The sequence below is a fragment of the Sinocyclocheilus rhinocerous genome, unplaced genomic scaffold, assembly GCF_001515625.1.
Source record: "Sinocyclocheilus rhinocerous isolate Xijiao unplaced genomic scaffold, SAMN03320098_v1.1 scaffold135, whole genome shotgun sequence".
NCBI classification, from domain to species: domain Eukaryota; kingdom Metazoa; phylum Chordata; class Actinopteri; order Cypriniformes; family Cyprinidae; genus Sinocyclocheilus; species Sinocyclocheilus rhinocerous.
Window position 1 is genome coordinate 98438 of NW_015632028.1, and position 19266 is coordinate 117703.

At 34.5% G+C, this 19266-nt stretch overlaps 2 protein-coding genes across 6 annotated transcripts in view; one reads left to right on the forward strand and one right to left on the reverse strand.

Annotated features, from left to right (window-relative positions):
• Window positions 1-395: 395 nt before the first annotated feature.
• Window positions 396-8111, reverse strand: dynlrb2 (dynein light chain roadblock-type 2). Of its 4 annotated transcripts, none has more exons than XM_016554927.1 (5): window positions 8032-8111; window positions 7219-7261; window positions 7035-7110; window positions 6309-6476; window positions 5798-6237 (listed from the first exon to the last, which is right to left on the reverse strand). In XM_016554927.1, the coding sequence occupies exons 2-5, from the start codon at window positions 7219-7221 to the stop codon at window positions 6194-6196; spliced, it is 291 nt and encodes a 96-aa protein (XP_016410413.1). In that variant the 5' UTR covers window positions 7222-7261; window positions 8032-8111; the 3' UTR covers window positions 5798-6193. The 4 variants fall into 4 exon arrangements, with proteins under 4 accessions (XP_016410411.1, XP_016410410.1, XP_016410413.1 ...); XM_016554926.1 differs by lacking the exon at window positions 8032-8111 and adding an exon at window positions 7374-7407; XM_016554925.1 differs by lacking the exons at window positions 5798-6237; window positions 7219-7261; window positions 8032-8111 and adding exons at window positions 396-443; window positions 7366-7473.
• Window positions 8112-8145: 34 nt separating this feature from the next.
• LOC107742043 (F-box only protein 31-like) overlaps window positions 8146-19266 on the forward strand; it is a 12289-nt gene continuing 1168 nt past the window's right edge. Inside the window, exons 1-9 of one of the 2 annotated variants that reach the window (XM_016554893.1) lie at window positions 8146-8660; window positions 10307-10378; window positions 12479-12565; window positions 15121-15197; window positions 16555-16722; window positions 16801-16875; window positions 16969-17078; window positions 17195-17348; window positions 17740-18089. In XM_016554893.1, coding sequence (XP_016410379.1) covers window positions 8234-8660; window positions 10307-10378; window positions 12479-12565; window positions 15121-15197; window positions 16555-16722; window positions 16801-16875; window positions 16969-17078; window positions 17195-17348; window positions 17740-18089 — 1520 coding nt within the window. In that variant the 5' untranslated portion in view covers window positions 8146-8233. The remainder of the gene's footprint in view (window positions 8661-10306; window positions 10379-12478; window positions 12566-15120; window positions 15198-16554; window positions 16723-16800; window positions 16876-16968; window positions 17079-17194; window positions 17349-17739; window positions 18090-19266) is intronic. The other variant, XM_016554894.1, reaches the window with a different exon arrangement.

A 19266-nucleotide genomic window follows, 5' to 3' on the forward strand; every position in this document is an offset into this window, starting at 1 on the left:
AATATTCAACACGAGCCATTATAAGATTCAACCTGATACACAGTTTGTCCACGCCTACACAAAGTACACAGCACAGTATGACAGCACATAAAGTGTGTGAAGTACTCCTTTTTCTCCGGGTCCATATGGTCCACGAGTGAGTGTTCAGTGAGCATTAGACTGAGGTGCTGGAGTAAACATGACAGCTGCTAGACGGGCTCTGACCATATCAACATGACAGCTGTCAGACAGAGCTGCTTCACCTACAGTATAGGTGTAATAAAGCCTGATGGCCACTGTTTGTGATTAGAAAACTACTACAGGTCAAATCCAGTTTCAGCTGCTAACTCTGATCTCTGGGATCTCGTCTGGTTGGCTTTGTGGATGCTGCATTTGTGTTATCTTGTCATTCTTGTTGGGCAGGACGGAGTTTCACTAGAACATTTCTGAGGCATGTTTCACCCCTAAATAAATAAGAGAAAAAACAAAAGACATTTTATTGGAACCATTAAGAACTGACATATTATTTTCATAATCATTTTTCATTTATTGTTACATTTTCCTTGTCTTAATGTTTTACTTTTGAGTTTTGAGTTCTTTGGAATTCTGGATTCTCAGTGATTCTCGTCAGATTCTCCTGTGTTTTTAATTACTATTATTTAAGTTTTATTCTTCTTATTATTTTTATCACTTAACATTTCAGATCATTTTATTTTAGCATTAATGATAATGCGATTTTTTGTGCATTATGTAATGAGAAATTGGGGGCAATATAATTTTTGTAAGGAATGTGATTTCTTATTTCTATTTAATTCAATATTATATAATAAATAATATAATATAAGATCATTTAAAGAGGTTTGATTAGTAATAGTAATTAGTCAAATATGTCAATTATAATAATTATATATTGATTTTAAAAGCATTCGAATTATGTAAAACCTTAATAAAACATTTTAAGTATATCAGTTTAATTAATCATTTATTATTTTTACTTTTGCATAATTATTTATTATTTGCAAAATATAATTTCTTTATTTTGAACCACAAAACAATGTTATTTCAGTTTTATTTATATGCTATTATTAGTATTAATATTTTATTTATATTTTAATTTGAGTTTAGGTTTAGTACTTTTGTTATGTGCTTTTGTCATTATTATTAGTTATTATGAATTTTTAAAAAATATTTCTAAATAGTTGTATATTTTGTCAGTTTTAGTTTTATTTCAGTCAGTAATTTTAGTACTTAGTACTTAGGCAACATTTCTCATTTTCATTTAGCTTAAGTTTTTCATTTGATATTAATATTTTCTTTTATTTCATTTGAATTAACAAAACGTTTTTTTGAATAGTTTTAGGTTTAGTTAACAGTAACAACACTGCAACCTTGACAGATTTGGTGAGATTATGGGTGTAATATTTGTTCCTCTCAGTAATAAATGCCGTCATAAATACATTATGAGAGGATCACTTCTATAACCCGTGTGATTTCTGTGTGCATCTGAACTCAGACACCTACAACTTTATTGCAACACTCTATACGCATGAGACATATACATTAATGGTCACGTACAAACTTTAGAGTTTCAGGAGTCACAACCGCATTTAATTACATGATTGAATCCCCTACATTATGGAACAGAACTCACTCTTGAAACGGCGATGTTCTGGCTTCTCGTGCTCTGGTATCCGTTATTTTTGACAAAAGTATTACAGCGGCCAAAGACTCATTATGTTCTGCGATTTGATGTAAACCACTATCACAAGTGCAGGTCTCTATATTTGAGCATGGCTTAATTCCAAGATAACGCATTTGGATTTGAGTTTATCATGGGCTTGTTCTTATTTGTTGTTGATTTTCTAGCAAGATCTGGCAACACTAATGAGTGCAAGCGTACCGTATGATTTCATGCACCACATACAGAAGAGACACAACTCTGATACGTCGTTAACAACTAGTTGTTCAGTTTTTTTTTCTGTAAACCCTGCACATTTTCTGTAAATGTGTTTGTCACTACCTGCATTTTTCCTGACTCAGTTTGGTTGTAGAATGCGGTTGTGACTCCTGAATTACTGAACTGTGTGTTTACAGAACAGGATTTGCACTAAAAGGTGAATTGTCGTCCAAATTCAGCTGCAGCGTGTTTGGCAACAGATTTTTTTATTTTAATTCTAAAGATTCCAGAATGGCACGGCGTTTAAAAAAAATGAAAAACCAACGTTCAAATGATTGGAATGAGTATGATCCTATGACTGTATGCAAGCAGTGTAATGTAATATAGAGCATCCTGCAGGCTGCAGCGTATCAGCTGTTCTCAGAGCAGCTGTCAGATCAGCCGCTGAAGCACTAAACTCATCACACAGCCCTACAGCAGTCAACAGACGGGTCAAGGGTCATATTCAAGTCATTGTTCATATTAGCTTATTGTTTTATCCTTTTAAATACTAAAAACAGTTGTTTTTTTTGGTTCATGCAAAACTCAGCGCCACATACCGAAGATTTTGAGAGTGGTTGCCGCATGTTGCTATGCGGTTGCTAGGTTGTCCTGGGTGGTTACTAGGGTGTTGCTGCTGACTGGGTCACCCGAAAGTCTCAGGTCAATATAAGTCAGATCACTTAATAAAGTAACAGCACACCTCTCCTCAACAAACCACATGACTTCAGGCGTCATTCAGGGCATTACACAACAACGTTTAATAAAACAATATATCTCAAAATAATAAAAGAAAAATGATAAGTAATGTTATTAATTAATGTATTAATTTAAAAGTAATAATATAAAACAACTAATACAAATATTTAATATGACTGAAACATTATTAATATTTAATATGACTGACTCTGACTACACTGACTACACTACATTGAGTTACACCAATGAAAGTTACTTTAAAGGGGTCATATGATGCTGCTAAAAAGAACATTATTTTGTGTATTTGGTGTAATGAAATGTGTTTATGCGGTCAAATAATTTTATTTATGAAATCAATAATAATAATAATAATTATTATAATCATTATCATCATCATAGAAAATAACATATAATAATATAAAAAATAAAAATAAAAACAATTTATTTCACTGAAACATTATTCATATTTAATATGACTCAAACGGATCAAATTAAGATACACTAGCAGAAGTAACTTTAGGGGTCTAATCATTTTATTTATAAAATAAAATAATATATATTTGATCAGTTTTATCTTGGATCTTAATCTGACTAAATTAAGTTACACTAATAAAAGTAACATTAAATGTCTTTTTTTATTTATAAATTATTTAATAAATAATTTAAATAGGGTGATAAATATTTAATATGACTGAATCTGACTACAGTACATTAGACTAATGAAAGTAACTATAAAGGTCAAATAATTTTATTTATAAAATAAAAAAAATTATGACAATTTTTATGTAATAAATAGATTAAAAATAATATCATACATAAATCATACAAAATAATATGATAAATATGTACAATTACTGCATATGACTACATTAGCTCACACCAATGAAAGCTGAATAGTTTTTATTTATAAAATACATATAATATATCATATAATATAATTAATTTATCATTTTCATTTTAGAAACAAATTAAATTAATGTGACTCAATCATATTAATCATACCTAACATGACTAAATCTGACTACATTAAGTTACACCAACGAAAGACACTTTAGGGTTCAAATTAGGTACAAATGAGCTTATCAATGAGATAATTGCTGCCCGCTGGAGAAACCGGAGCAGGTTGAAGAGGGAGAACAGATAAAGATACAGGACTCTGAGCTTTGGAGGATGAAAACATTATATTGAAATCCAAATGCCTTTTCAGAGCATGGTATACTTTTGAACAGCCAGTCTCACCAAATGGGAATAAAAGCCAGACTTTATTGTCATCCAGTGAAGTCCAAACCCCAGTCTTCTCTAAGCTCTCCTCCTCTCTCACTGAAACTAAAGCACACTGTTGTTCTGACCAACACCAGATACACGGCAGACATATAGAAACAGCTCTTCACTACAACCACATGCACTTTTAAGTGATGATATATGTGTAATATGCTGTTATTAGGCCCATCATTAATCCTCTGCTTAATTATCTTGCACGGACACACTGTTTGACGGGGCTGTGCACAGGAGCTGGTCTCTGAACATGAGATCCGGGTCCACCTGCTGGCTCTCTGCCCCGTGCTGTGAGTGCCAATTGGCAGCGCTGGGCATGTAAAACAGACAGCAGATGGGAGCCGAGCAGAGGTCAGTCCAGCAGTGGGAAACTCAAGCAGCGCCGCTCTCATGCTTCAGGTGTGCAGCTTGAGGTACAAGAACTAGATACACATACATATTTCAAAGCTGAACACTGCACTTTTCACGAATAGGATGCAAAATAGGGCCTGAAACTTTTACAATGGCCAGAGGTCATAAAACACAATAGCAGGAAGTGCTCAACCTTCAGATTGATTGGTTGATTTTTTTTATTTATACTTTTTTGTTTGTTTGTCAACCTCATGGAATCAAACTAACTATTATATGTGCTGATTATTATTTTTAATTTATTTGATTATTTTTCTATCCAAATTTGGGTCTTCAAAACATAACTTGTGTAACACATAAATTCTATAACTAAAACTATAGAGACTTTGCAAAGAGGACAGATATGTTGCTCTTTTGAATGCAATTTTTGTAAAAACTGAAACCAAATTATATTAACAAGGTTGCATTCAAATGTGAGATACAACTAAATATATCTTGCCATTAAAATAAGATTAGTAAATAATAAAAAATAAAATAATTTAAAAAAAAAATTATAGTAATATTATACAATTATTATAATATTATAATAATTAGATTAGTAATAGTAATTAATAAATAGGTGTTATTATTTAAAAAGCTAAAAAAGTAAAATAATGTAAGAATAATAGTTATTAATGATATTATTATTGTTATTATTCCCAGTAGTAGTAGTAATAACAATAAATAATAATAATAATTGTTATTATAATTATTGTTGTTGTTGTTGTTATTAGTAGTAGTAGTAGTAATAGTAGGAAATAATTTAAAATAATAATTATCATTATCATCATCATCATAATATTATGTAGCAGAAAAATGTATAATTATTATTTATAATAATAATTAGTAGTAGTATTAGTAAATTAATTATTTATAACAAAAACAACAATAAAGTATTTGTATATTATTATTTAAAGTAAAAACAGCAGCAACAACAACAACAATAATAATTACAATTATTATTATTATTATTTTCTACAATATTTTAGGATTTTCATTGTTGGATGCAGTAGAAAAGGACAAGACACAAGACCACTATTAACTTGCTGTTTTTCATGCCTCATCTTTATTTTATTAGATAATCACTTAACAGAACATGGAATTTGTGCCTTTATTGCTTTATTGGATGCCAATTTACAGGCTGCACTGTTCGTGGAAAGTGCCTTAATAGATTTATTTGGGTAAAAACCAGTAGAACTGCAACCAGAAGAAAAAGCTTAAGGCAGAAAAGAAAAAGAAATGATTGTGTTAGAGTAATTAGAGCACAAATGTTCTGGCTGCATTGTTCTTTTCAAAAGACAACACTGACCCTCAGGCACATACACGCAAACACACACACACACACACACACACGCACGCACACACACACACGCAAATCAGCTGAAGCTCAAACAAAGCTCCTGAGTGACATATGAACCAGCCAAACCTGCAAATCCACCACACCGACCACATTTAATAACCATATTTATCCAGCATATATTTCTACTAAATGTGCTTTATGTTTTTAGTGTGGTTGATGCGAAGAAGACATTCATACAAACCCAATTATCTTAATACTACAGTAAGAGCACAATAAACCAGACCACCGTTGTCACAACCCATTAAACCAGCAGTTTTTCACAGAAGCAAATGAGCAGCAATGCAAAGCATCTGTTTGATCTCCTGCTATCTTGTGGAGATTATATGAATTGCACTTCATAAAAATGACCTTAAAAACTAAAGGCCTTAAAGACCCATACTACACAATAAAAAAAACAATTCACTTATTTATTGATGACTTTACATGCAATCAATCACACTGAACAATCAAACCTTTTGATGCATTTCAAAAAGTTTGATTTCGTATACGAATAAATGTACATGCTTTAAAGAATAGCATTTGGTTCATGTGTCTGTGTGAAACACAGCATCGTGACACTATTCAGCTGGGTTCTGGATGACGATCAACAGGTATTCTTTATCTGGAGGAAAACGGGGAAAGGGTGAGAGCTATATAAGCGTTTAACAGCCTGATAAGCGAGACAGGACCCACCTGTCGACACCATGATCTCGTGTTTCTTGGACCTGATACGCAGAAATGTCAGGTCGTTCTGGGGGTCGATGTCTCTGACTGTACTCCGGGCTTTCATAGTCAGCTGATGCAGCAGTCCTGCATACTGCACCGTCGTTGAGTTGTCTAGAGTGGTTTTGATGGGAATGCCTGAAAATAAAGCAGACAGACAAGACATATGTGCATAAGCCATATGAGTGAAAAGGCACACTTATTATTGGAAAACTCATTTTAATAATTATTTCAATATTTTTTATAGTAACACAATGGTAACCAGAGGTAAATCTACAAATAGCTTGTACCTATGTAGAATTGTGGGAAATATTATATTATATTATAATGAAGTGAAGTGTGGCCAAGTATGGTGACCCATACTCGGAATTAGTGCTCTGCATTTAACCCATCCAAGTGCACACACACAGTAGTGAACACACACACACACACACACACACCATGAACACACAATATAATATAATATATTATATTATTGTAACGTCCTTTTCTATATTATATGATTGTGTATAGTCTGACGATTAGCCTATAATCCGTAATAATTATATTATCTTATCATATCCAGTTTATTCCTAGAGTCGCAGGAAGTATTATATTATATTAGCTTATCCAATGTAACGTTTTGGGAGCTATTATATTATAGTACGTTACAATTAATATTACTTCAGTAAAGCCATGGTAAATAATTTAGTTTACCTTCTGCGTTAACGACGATTGTGCCAATAACACCATTAATGCCCTGAATTCTCTTCAAAGTGTCTTCGACCTCAGCCTGGACAAAATAGCATGAACAGAACAGCAGAGATGAACAAAATATCCATTCTAATACATGATTTTAAAATATAGATATAATTTGAACGCAAAATGTGAATAAAGTTACCATGTCGCCCAGCACAGGTGCTTCTTCCGTTTGTTCCTGGTTGCTATGGAAACGGAAGTAAATGAAGTTGTAAAATGATCAACATTAAGAACTATTTTAAGACTTTGTCGTCAAAAACGGTCTATTTTATCATCATGTTAATGTTACTGACTTACTCGAGGGACTTGTGCTTATAGTAGCGTCACTTTTCGACCAATCACAGCCGTTTGTGATGACGTTCATAAGTTTTAAATGATGCTAAACAAATATTACTGACAAACGTGTCCAGTGAGACGAAAAATAAACATTTACAAACATAGCTCGCTTTTTGATTTGGCTTTTTATCCGACTAGCGCCCCCTAAAGGATAATAATTTTACAATCTATTACATTTCATCACAGTCTTATCAGTTATCAATTTATTATTTTACGTTGAACGAATAAGACACAAATACAATGAATATGGTTTAGCATTTTAAATATCACTGATATCTACACTGTTAAAACCTGTTTTTGTGTTTATAACGTTACTCGTGTTTACTTTTATAACTTACTGTAGATGAAATCGTCTGTTGTCTCAGCCAGAATCAGGTATTTTGTTGGAAAAAAAATACATTTACATTAATAAAATATATTCAGTTGATATATATTTTATGTGTAATAACAATAATTATTTTCCACCCAATGTTTACTCATATTTGACAGCAAGATGTCGCTATCGTGCGGTATTTAGAAAAACAATATGGCGTAAAATATTCTTTCTTTTTTGATGTTGTTGTTGATTTTAAAGCCTTAAATATGATCGTTTAAATTGAAAAACAAATTTAAAACTAACCTTCGGTAACCAGTGACGTCCAGACGAACGGCGTCAGCGTGCTGCGCGATGGCGTCACGAGAAGACGCCTAGGCACGTAACGCGCGTACACTCCATCCCAGTAGGTGGCGGAAATGCACCTTAAGCTGGTTTGCCAACCGCCATTAAACACAAAAGAAGAAGAAGAAGGAGCGCAGCAGGTGACAGCAGCGGTGGTGATGTAATGCTGCTACGGATGGCGGTGTGTGCCAGGCTCTGTGGAGTGGGTCAGTCGCGGCGGTGCAGGCGGCGGCAGAGGCACAGCCAGGCGGATCAGGACAGCGACTCCGAGATGGACATGGACGACGAGGAGGAAGGGGAGAGGGTCGTGGGCAAAACGAAAGACGAGCCTGAGGGCAGCAGCGTCAGCCGGAGCAGCAGCTGTCATAACAGCAGGCCTAGCGGAGCCGGTGGACTCGGCTCTGGGGCCTCGGCCTCGGCCTTTGCAGGGCCGCCGCACCCGCAGTCACTGCTGGATCTGCCGCCGGAGCTCCTAGTGGAGATCTTCTCTTCTCTGCCTGGCACTGCGCTGCCAAACCTGGCGCTGGTGTGCAAGAAATTCAGGCAGATCCTGAACACGGAAACAATCTGGAGGAGGAGATGTATAGAGGGTAATAATGTATTATTAGATAGCGGCCTTCTGCTTACAATCCATACAGATATATTATGGCACCGACTCATAAACACGATCATAACATGTTATATATATATATATATACATGTGTGTGTGTGTGTGTGCGCGCGCTATGTTATTCTATACTAATTTTCTCAAATGTTTTTTTCTAAATAATTTGTACAAGTCTTATTTTATGTTTATTAAATGTGTGTGTGTGTATATATATATATATATATATATATATATATGTGTGTGTGTGTATATATATTTTAAGTCCCCACCAGGATATATAAACCAGTACACACACACACACACACATACATACATACACCCACACATATATAACGTTATATATGTATGTGTGTGTATATGTAATTCATACAGACAATGATTTGAACGTTTATAGTTTCTGAGTTTTTTTTTTTGTTGTTTTTTTTGTGGTGCTTAAAGCCTTTAAGTCAAAACTGTCTAGGTGATGTAATATATTATTGATTTATTATTATTATTTTCTTTAATAAAATTATTTTAATTATATTATTTACAAGAGTAATTATATACTATTTATTACATATTATAATAACTTTTGTATACAGGAAGCCATTTTGTTTTTCAACAGAGAAACAGACTGAAAGAGTCCCCCCCCTTTTTACTTTATGATTGAGTTGCGTACACTCACATGCAATAATTTATTGAATCACATGAAGTTTACAGAGTCATTGAAGTTTTTGTAGAAAATTATATAGTGTTTAACATCAACATGAACACAAAGGCTGCATTTGGTGCATGTTTTACATTTGATTTCTTCTTTTCATAATCTCCTTGTTTGTTCTTGATCTGTGATGTGTATTTAGCTATTAAAGTGGTCTGACTTTCAGTGCTCAGGGTAATTGAATCATGCACTATTAGTTCAGAAATGGACGGTGTCTTAAAACTCATTGACCTGCAAACTTAGACAGCATTTTTAGGCATCAAAGGAAGGCTTTTGAAATCCTTAAAAAGGCTGTGCAGATAGGCAGCTCAAAAGGTTTTCAAATGCAATGGTAGCAAAAAATGAACGTAAATTAAAGTTCATGTTTGCCTGTCAGTGTGTTGCTGTGGAATGAAATGCGTTATTTGAAAATTCTGGTGCACAAGTCAAGTGACTGGCCAAAACCTTTGGTGGGAAACACCTGGCAACATGTTCAGATGTGTTAATGACATTTAAATGACCCTGTGGGTAGGGCTGGGTATCGATTCAGATGTTCCAATTCGATTCAATTTCGATTTTCAAGCTCTCAATTCGATTCGATTTCGATTTTTGATTTCGATTCTCGATTCGATTTGACTATAAAACGATATATCAAAAAATCTACCTGTGAGGGTGTCGTTTGTCTTATCTCAGGTCTAACAGTTATCACACTACCATCTGTTTAACAGGCTTTAACACGTGTACAATAACATAGAACACAGAAAACTTGTATATTGTGTTGATCATCGACTTAAAGGATTGCACAGGAGCTATTTGCATTCAGTTTTATTCTGAAATGAAAGATACTGAATAGACAAGTTAAGTTAGTTGACATGGTCTTGATCCAGGTTGGTTGTTTTCTTTAGACTGTACTGTGCTGGTGCAGTTTGTCATGAGTTTTTCTCTTCTTGCAGAATTTGGTATGAGAGATGACCTGCGGAAGATGGAGATCGTGGGAATGTCGAGCCGAGATCTGTATGTGAAACGTAAGTAAATCTACTGTAACCACTGAAGTCACCTTGTCAGTTCATATGAATTTAAATAATTACTGAGTTGTTGTTTTTTAAGAATAGTTCACCCCAAAATAAAACTTTGTTGAAAGTTTACTCACCCTCAAGCTGTCCAAGATGTATATGAGTTTGTTTCTTCATGGGAACAGATTTGGAGAACTGTAGCATTCCATCACTTGCTCACCAGTGGATCCTCTGGAGTGAATGGGTGCCGTCAGAATGAGAGTCCAAACAGCTGATAAAAACATCACAATAATCCACAAGTAATCCACATGACTCCAGTCCAACAATTAACGTCTTGTGGATTGAAAAAATGTATGTTTGTAAGAAACAAATCCTTCATTAAAGGCAGGGTATGTGATTTTTCAAAAACACTTTAGAAAACTGATTCGGGCCGAATAGCAAAACAAACTTGTAGCCAATCAGCAATAAGGGGCGTGTCTACTCGTGATGTGGAGGAGAGCGCGTTCAGTGCACAGGACAGACATTAGCCGAGCCGAGCGACAGTAAGATAGAGATGGCAGATAAAAAACAAAAGAGGAAAACGTCTGCGGAAAGATAAGGCAAGAAGTAGGACCCGTGTAAAATATTGGATCAGCTTTCCAGTGCTGGAGAGAACTCAAGGAGCGGAGGCCTGCGATCGGACGCCGAGGTTGCTTTGTTTCTTCTCAATAGGTGAGTAACACCGTGTCTACAACAGCTAAAGTCTGACTACACTGGACGCGATCAAACGACCGTTGAAAACCATTTGAAATGTGTGTCAGCACATCATAAATAGAACCCGGCAGCAGTTTTCTGTCGGGATTTGTTGCGCCGCGCCGCTCACGTCCGTAGACACGGTGTAACATTGGTTTTGCTTTGTTTCACAGAACTAATCGTTGCCCGGGTTGCGTACGTATATGTCGGCCGGAGCTATCAAATAGGGGCAAGACCCTTTTGGGGTAGGGGCGTGTTTGTTTTGGTGATTTCAAATATCAACATTGGCTACCAGAAATCGCTTACCCTACCTTTAAGACCTTCTAACTTTAAACCATTGCTTCCGTCCAAAATATGAGTCCATAATCCACAATAACGCTTCCTCCAGTGAAACAGTCCATCTCATATTTGTTTAAAACTGTGTTGGACTGTTTTCACTTGTAAACGGCACTTGATCTGTGCATATTTCTCTCCTGATTCAGATGAGACGACTCTTTCACTGCAGAAATCAATAATATGGATAGAGTACTCGTATTTTAGCTGGTTTGAAGTCTTGAGGCATTTATTTCTTACAAACATGCAGCTTTTTACGTCACCAGATGTTAACTGATGGACTGGAGTGGAGTGGATTACTTGTGGATTATTGTGATGTTTTTATCAGCTGTTTGGACTCTCATTCTGACGGCACCCATTCACTGCAGAGGATCCACTGGTGAGCAAGTGATGGAAAACTACATTTCTCCAAATCATTTTTGGGTGAACTATTCCTTTTTCATGTAATGTTTCTGTTTTATCTGATATCAGCTTTACTGTACCAAAAATGCTTTTTAATAGTTTTAGTTTAACAACCCTGGAACTCTAGTCTTCCATTGGTCGGCAAACAGTTAATTGTTCAGACAACCAGATCTGTTTGTTAATGTTGTCGCTCCACCCCATTACATGTCATTTGTCATTTTCACAATGCATTTTACATTTACTTCAGCTCACAAAAGACACTTTATGTTCCTTTACACCCACTTTGTTTGGTTGGTTTGTCTGCAGAGGAAGTTTAGCATCGATGTTTGTTTAAACCAAACATATTTGAAACGGGTGAAAACATGCACGGCTGGTGCTCTTAGAGAAAGATTCCTCAGAAGTCAGTGTGGTGTTTGAATATAATGCAGTTGATTTAAAAGTGTGGATATGCACCATTAAATAAATATTATCCTCCGAAGTGACAGACAAACTGCAAACGAAACACTTTTCACTCTCACGGCCCCGTACACATTCATTTTCACTGGCATATGTGAGTGTCACTCTCACACTGCCTTGTGGTTCAGCTGTTGTCCTCCTTTGCCTCTCTCCTCTTCCTGTGGCGCACTCACCTGTGTACCTGTCCAGGTGTGAACCCGCAGGTGAAGTCGGGACGCTTTATGAAGCTTCTCCCTGATTATGAGCATATGGACTATCGGGACGTGTATACACACTGTATGTACTGGCTATGTGTGTGAAGGCTTTGTGGTGGAGTCCAGTCACTGCCTGTCAAGCTGCTGGTTGAAGATGCTCTTTGCTGCTTACATTTTGTTCCAGGTTCATTGAGTTAAAGTAAAACTGTTGAATATGGTGTCAGTTAAGACCATGTAGTAATATTTGAATTAATAAAAATATTACTGACTCGTTCCTTAGTTTGTAAAAAAAACAAAAAAACAAGCAAAATGTAACAGTACACAGTATGCATTGTGCAGTACAAATCTGTGTGGCAAGATAAAAGTAAATATTGTTTTGAAAGAGTGATAAAATAGTGTCATATTGCACTACAAGAAAATTAAAAAATTACAACAAAAATAAAAATTACAATAAAATCTTTCAGCTCGTTATGATGATGTAAAGTTTGCAAACCTAGTAACAGAATATGCAAATATATATATTGCAAAATATGCAGAAGTCAACCTAAAAAGCAACTGTTTAAATTCAAATGTAGAAATTTTTTAGCAACTCATTACCAGACGTTTATCCATCTTGAACAAATGTACTCTAAAAAGACAATTTAGACAACTTTATATTTCAAATAACACTTTTTTTTTTTATATGGAAGTATTAATATAAACCCTTTAGAATCTTCTTGCCCCTTTGACTTCCACTTTAAATGAGAAACATGTTAATATTATTTTCTTTAGGGATTAATGAGTTTTGGTTGATACATGGGTAATTTAATTGTCCAGCTCATTTTCTCTATTTTTACAATTAGATTATCTTTGATATCATCTGTGCAAACTTAAACATAATCTTTATAACACTAATAATAACTGTTAAATGTAATATTTGGCCAATCTCAAAGTAAAAGTTTACTTGTTGCATTTAAAATGATTGTTTTTTTTTTTTAAATTAATTTTGAAGAAATAATATAGAATTCAATAGCCATTTTATCTGTTGTCAGCCATAACATGAACATAATTAATGTATTTTCATATTTCTGTACTATTATAGTATTATTAGATTAGTTATTTATATTTTTAATAATTTTGTATAAAATATTTAAGTTTTTTTTTTTACATTTATTTAAAATATTTACGTTTTAATAGTTTTGTTGTGCGCTTTTGTCAATTTTATTAGTTAATATATGTATATTTCTGTTTCTAATTTTTGGTTAAGTTTAAGTTTTTCATTATTATTATTCATTTCAATTACTGACAATTATTTTTAATAGTTTTAGTAAAAAAAAAAAAAAAATTTTTTTCTAAATCACTAGTTTCTGTGGTAATCGACAGTGTGTCACAGTTTCTTAACTTATTATGAGCGTGGAACACTCTTTTAAGGCTGAATCCCAAGTTGCATAGTTCTACTACCCACTAAAAGTGTTTACTTCACTGGTGATAGGAAAGTACGTAGTGAGACACCACTATTAGGACCTACTATAACTTCTAAAAAGTGTGTTGTTATTACCATCATATGTGTCACATTGTTACATTATTCATTCATCTAGCTACATTCATTACATTATTACTTTTTTATTTATATTTAAATTCTGTTTTGGCATCCCATCCCCTGCCATTTTTGAATGCCAACCTGAAAAGTCTTCTGTTGCACAGAGAATTGTGGGTTATATTAGCCACAAGCATATAAGTTTTAGTAAAAAAAAAAAAAAAAATTTTTTTCTAAATCACTAGTTTCTGTGGTAATCGACAGTGTGTCACAGTTTCTTAACTTATTATGAGCGTGGAACACTCTTTTAAGGCTGAATCCCAAGTTGCATAGTTCTACTACCCACTAAAAGTGTTTACTTCACTGGTGATAGGAAAGTACGTAGTGAGACACCACTATTAGGACCTACTATAACTTCTAAAAAGTGTGTTGTTATTACCATCATATGTGTCACATTGTTACATTATTCATTCATCTAGCTACATTCATTACATTATTACTTTTTTATTTATATTTAAATTCTGTTTTGGCATCCCATCCCCTGCCATTTTTGAATGCCAACCTGAAAAGTCTTCTGTTGCACAGAGAATTGTGGGTTATATTAGCCACAAGCATATATTATTTCACTGGAAATAATTCCTTTGCCATACTATGTTCAAATACTGCGATTTTGAACGCATTAATGCTAACTTCACTAATTATTTAGTATGGATAGTATGCAAATTGGGACACAGCCTTGGTTTGGGACCGACTGATGTGACAGCAGCACAAGGGCAGCTTCTGCCGAGTGTGTGCACGCCTGTGTGTCCTGCATGTGTGTGTGTGTGTGTGTGTGATAGACACAGGATGGCAAGGGTGCAGACTATTGCAGCTGCGCTAACATCAGCTGACTGTGTGAGATGCAGATGAGTTAAAGTGACCAGTCGTGGGGAAATATTAGCCCTCTGAGTTGTTGCATGGCAGATAAGTTGCATATACTCACACACTCAACATGCATTCATGAGTTCATGCCCCATGCAGAAAGTGATCTCATCCCATCTAACGTTTTTGGGGGTTGGTTCTGTGTGTGCTGTGTGCTGCTGGCTGGCATTTTAACGTCATGTTTTGCACTTGTTTTCCAGTGCTGCATCCCTATAGACACATCCTGGGTCTCTGGCAGCCTGATATCGGGCCCTATGGAGGACTGCTGAATGTGGTGGTATGATCATACATACACACACACACACACACACACACACACAAAATGCTAACAAATGCAAAAAATAAAGCTGATATTGGTGGAAAATTACATGTGTGAATTTTCATAATTCAAAACTCTTGCGTGTTGCGATAATGATTATGGTGATGAATATCATTATATTAACATAAATACAGCTGTATTGGGGCATATTAATATGCCATAACATTTTACAATTGAAAAAGGTATGTAGAAATATAAAAAAAGCATGACAAAATTACTAAAAGTTAAAACGACTAAAATAAAAATATTAAAATATCACTACTAAGTTGACTAGATTTTCCAGTTACAGTCTTGTTTTTAAAACAGGCAGCATTTGCAAAATGCTGTTGAATGAAGCTAATGCTAATGTAGCATTGTGAAGTGTGATTCATTGCAGTGAACTGGTTGATTTAAATGTCATTTGAGTACATATCATATGATAGCTAAATAGCTTTAATGTTGCTAGCTAATAGCATTAGCATACATGTAGCTTGTAGCATACAGTAGCTAACTACAATTTCACTTGTTTTACTCTGAATTATGTAGCTTGTTGCTAAGCTACATTTTCTAATTACTTTCCAAACACCGTATGTCAAGAAGTGCAATTAATTGTACTGAATGTGCACTTTTAGTGTACTTCAGATTTTAAAAGTATGTCAAATAAAAAGGGGGGTTGTAGATCACATAAGATTAATAAAATAAAAGGTCATCTAAGTGAACTTGAAGAGCGTTCACTTTCATTACTATGTTTTTAAAACCGTACGCTTTTAAAAAGTGAGTTTTGTCATGTCAGATTACAAGATTTACTTTAAAGTACATTTTAAAACATTGTTTTAATAATCTTTTGTCATTCTTTAAAGAAGTTGATGTTTTGACACCTGATAATTTAACTTGATAATTTACTGCAACTGTAGTGTGTTATTCGATAGCACATTCAATACATTTTAATTGTTTAAAATTTCAGTTTAATCATGACAAATGTGTAATTGGTGGGTCAGAAATACTCTAAAATGTATTACTCCGCTTATTACATTTCTTTTATATTCAAGCTAATACATTGTATGCAAAGTATGCTAAAGTATAGTTGTTTTTACAAGAGACTGTTGCACACATGATGCTAATGTTAGCATCTAGCAAAATGTATTATCCTACAATTTATACTTAAATTTTTTTGGGAATTGTATGCAAACTGGTATTCACCCAATGGCTTGTCAAATATAAAACTATATATATAAACTCAGAATCAAATACTATTTTGATACAGTGTATATAAGACACACATTAAATTACAAGTGTTCCATATTTCAACTCTTTCTTGCTTTGGTGATTGGTTTAGGTTGACGGGCTGTTCATCATAGGCTGGATGTATTTACCGCCCCATGATCCCCGTGTGGAGGACCCCATGCGTAGACGGCCGCTCTTCCGCATACATATGTGGGAGAAAAACAAAGCCACCATAGAATGTATGTACGGACACAAGGGCCCTCATAAAGGAGACATTCAGGTAAATGTACCATATTTTTACCATAAAGGCCCAATTTTGCCATTGTATTCCATAAGATATTGACCTTTTTCTTTCCAGACTGTGAAGAAAGATGAATTTTCCACCAAATGCAACCAGACGGATCACCATCGAATGCCTGGAGGAAGGCAAGAGGTAGAAAACTGGTATTGCGTGGACAGATTTTGAGGTATACCATAGCTCTTCTGCAGTGGCTGGATGTACATTGAGCCCCATGTGCTTGTGCAGGAGTTCAGAACGTGGCTGGAGGAGGAATGGGGAAGAACATTGGAGGACATTTTCCACGAGCACATGCAGGAGTTGATCCTCATGAAGTTCATTTACACCAGCCAATACGAGTAAGCCTTCGACATCATCGCCTGTTCTCACTCAGAATGTACTAACAGTTTTATTTCCTCAGTTCAGTTTTGCGGTCGGATGGCAGATGTTTTAAACGTGTGTTTCCTGGTTTCAGTAATTGCCTGACGTACCGGCGGATTTATCTGCCCCCGTGCCTCCCTTCAGACCTCCTGCAGCCGGGCCTCTTCAAAGGGACGTACGGCAGTCACGGCCTGGAGATCATCATGCTGAGCTTCCACGACTCCAAGGCCAAAGCCACCAAACTTACCGTGAGTCTGATATCCAAAAATATAGACTGGTAGGGAACACACGAAACCGATCAAACCTTTACTATTCGAGGCACAGTTAAACACAAATAAACAATTTATAAATTAATGAATTAATAATAATTATAACAAAATGCCAGCAATGTATTTGCAATGGAAACTTGGTACTTGGTACATGTTTTTTTTTTTTTTTTTCCATTGATACATTTCCGTATTGTCTCTTGGCAGAATAATACGAGTAGAATAAAACGTCCTAAATTAAAAACGAACAAATTTCCAAAAAAAGTATCCAAATCTAAAAATGTTCATTTATTTGAAGATAAAGGTTCACAACACTTATATTATGTGTGATTTAGCATATTCATCAGCTCACGTGTTTTTTTTTGTTTGTTAGGGTGACCCCAATGTCCCAGCAGGTCAGCTGACGTTAGAAATCGACCTGAACCGCCCGGTGCGTCTGCCGGACCTGGAGCACCAGCGGAGCATGGAAGAGCTCTCTCGCCTTGTGATGGAGGTGCATGAGGAGGCCCAGAGGGGTTTACAGGCCCGGGATGCCCCATCAGAAGCTGCAGAGGTGGCCCCCCCTCAGGGGGCGGAGGGCTTGGATTCGGCTCCCCCTGCTGGAGCGGAGGGTGTGGAGCCGGGAGCTGCTGCATGCAGCGCAGCACCTGAATCACAACCGTTTGTGCTGCCTCTGGGAGTCATGGCCCGTAATGAAGTGTATCCTCGCACCTGCAAGATGTGGTGAGTCTACTACTGTACTGTACATTTTATTACTGTACTGTACACATTATATAATGCTTATTAAATCAGCCATACGTCAGTACATGAATCCACGTTTATTTAAACTTTTATCTTAACAGTATTTATATTTTTATTACCTTTGTTCATTTTATTATATTATTAATACCTTAATAATAATTAATAATATTTTATAAAATAGGCTTAAGTGAATTAATTTAAATCAATTACCAAATTTAATTTGTTAAAGTAAATACTTTTATATAATTTTATATATTTTTTGTCTCTGTAATATCTTAAATATCATATGACAATTATATATTTATATATTTTTATACCGAAATAATCACTTGAATGAAATACTTAAAATAAATGTCATAATTTTAAGTGAATGAATAATTAGTATATTGTACTATATAAAAAATGATATAAAGTAGACAAGAAAATGTTTTAAAATGTAACAAATGTAATATTAAATGCATATTAAAAAATAATTCATTATATTACGTCGTATTATGTATAAAATGATATAAAATAGACATTTTTTAAATTTACTTTTTAAAATATTAAATGTATATGATTTATATGTAACTTATAATAGAATTAAATGTATAATATATTAAAATAAATTAAAAAAAAATTAAATAAGTTTCTTGTAACTGTCTTAAATGATTTCATATATATACTTATAAAACTTATATAAAGTAGACATTAAAATGAATTCATTTATTTTATTCATTTTATATTAATTTCTATATATTATATAAAAACATTATAAATTCATTGTTAACTTAAATTTTAATTTATATTTTTGATTTAAATATATGTGTGTGTGTGTGTGTGTATACGTATTGTTTTATTATTCTAACTTTTAATTTTTTTTATTAAAACTAGTGCCGGGCGGTATGACCAAAAATTTATATCACGGTATTTTTCAAAATTATACCAGTTTCACGGTACATGACGGTATTTTTTTTTCATGCATGTCCGGGGGTTAACCATATTTTCTACTGATTGAGAGAGGAAATACTGCAGTATATTGACTTAGAATGCCCTATTTTACTGTCATGATGAGTAGAGCTGTGCGATATTGAAAAAAAATGCGATACGCGATACCTTGTTTAAAAATGCGATATTCGATATGCGATACGATATTGCTTAAAGTGTGTAAAATCAATTT

What these genes read in the sequence shown, in the direction of transcription:
- dynlrb2 (XM_016554924.1), bottom strand. Translation starts at nt 7,440, where the DNA reads ATGAACGTCATCACAAACGGCTGTGATTGGTCGAAAAGTGACGCTACT. An exon ending in CAAGTCCCTCGAGTAAGTCA is followed by an intron (nt 7,111 to 7,365) that starts GTAACATTAACA and finishes TATTTTGTCCAG; the next exon opens with GCTGAGGTCGAAGACACTTT. An exon ending in CGAGATCATGGTGTCGACAG is followed by an intron (nt 6,238 to 6,308) that starts GTGGGTCCTGTC and finishes GTTTTCCTCCAG; the next exon opens with ATAAAGAATACCTGTTGATC.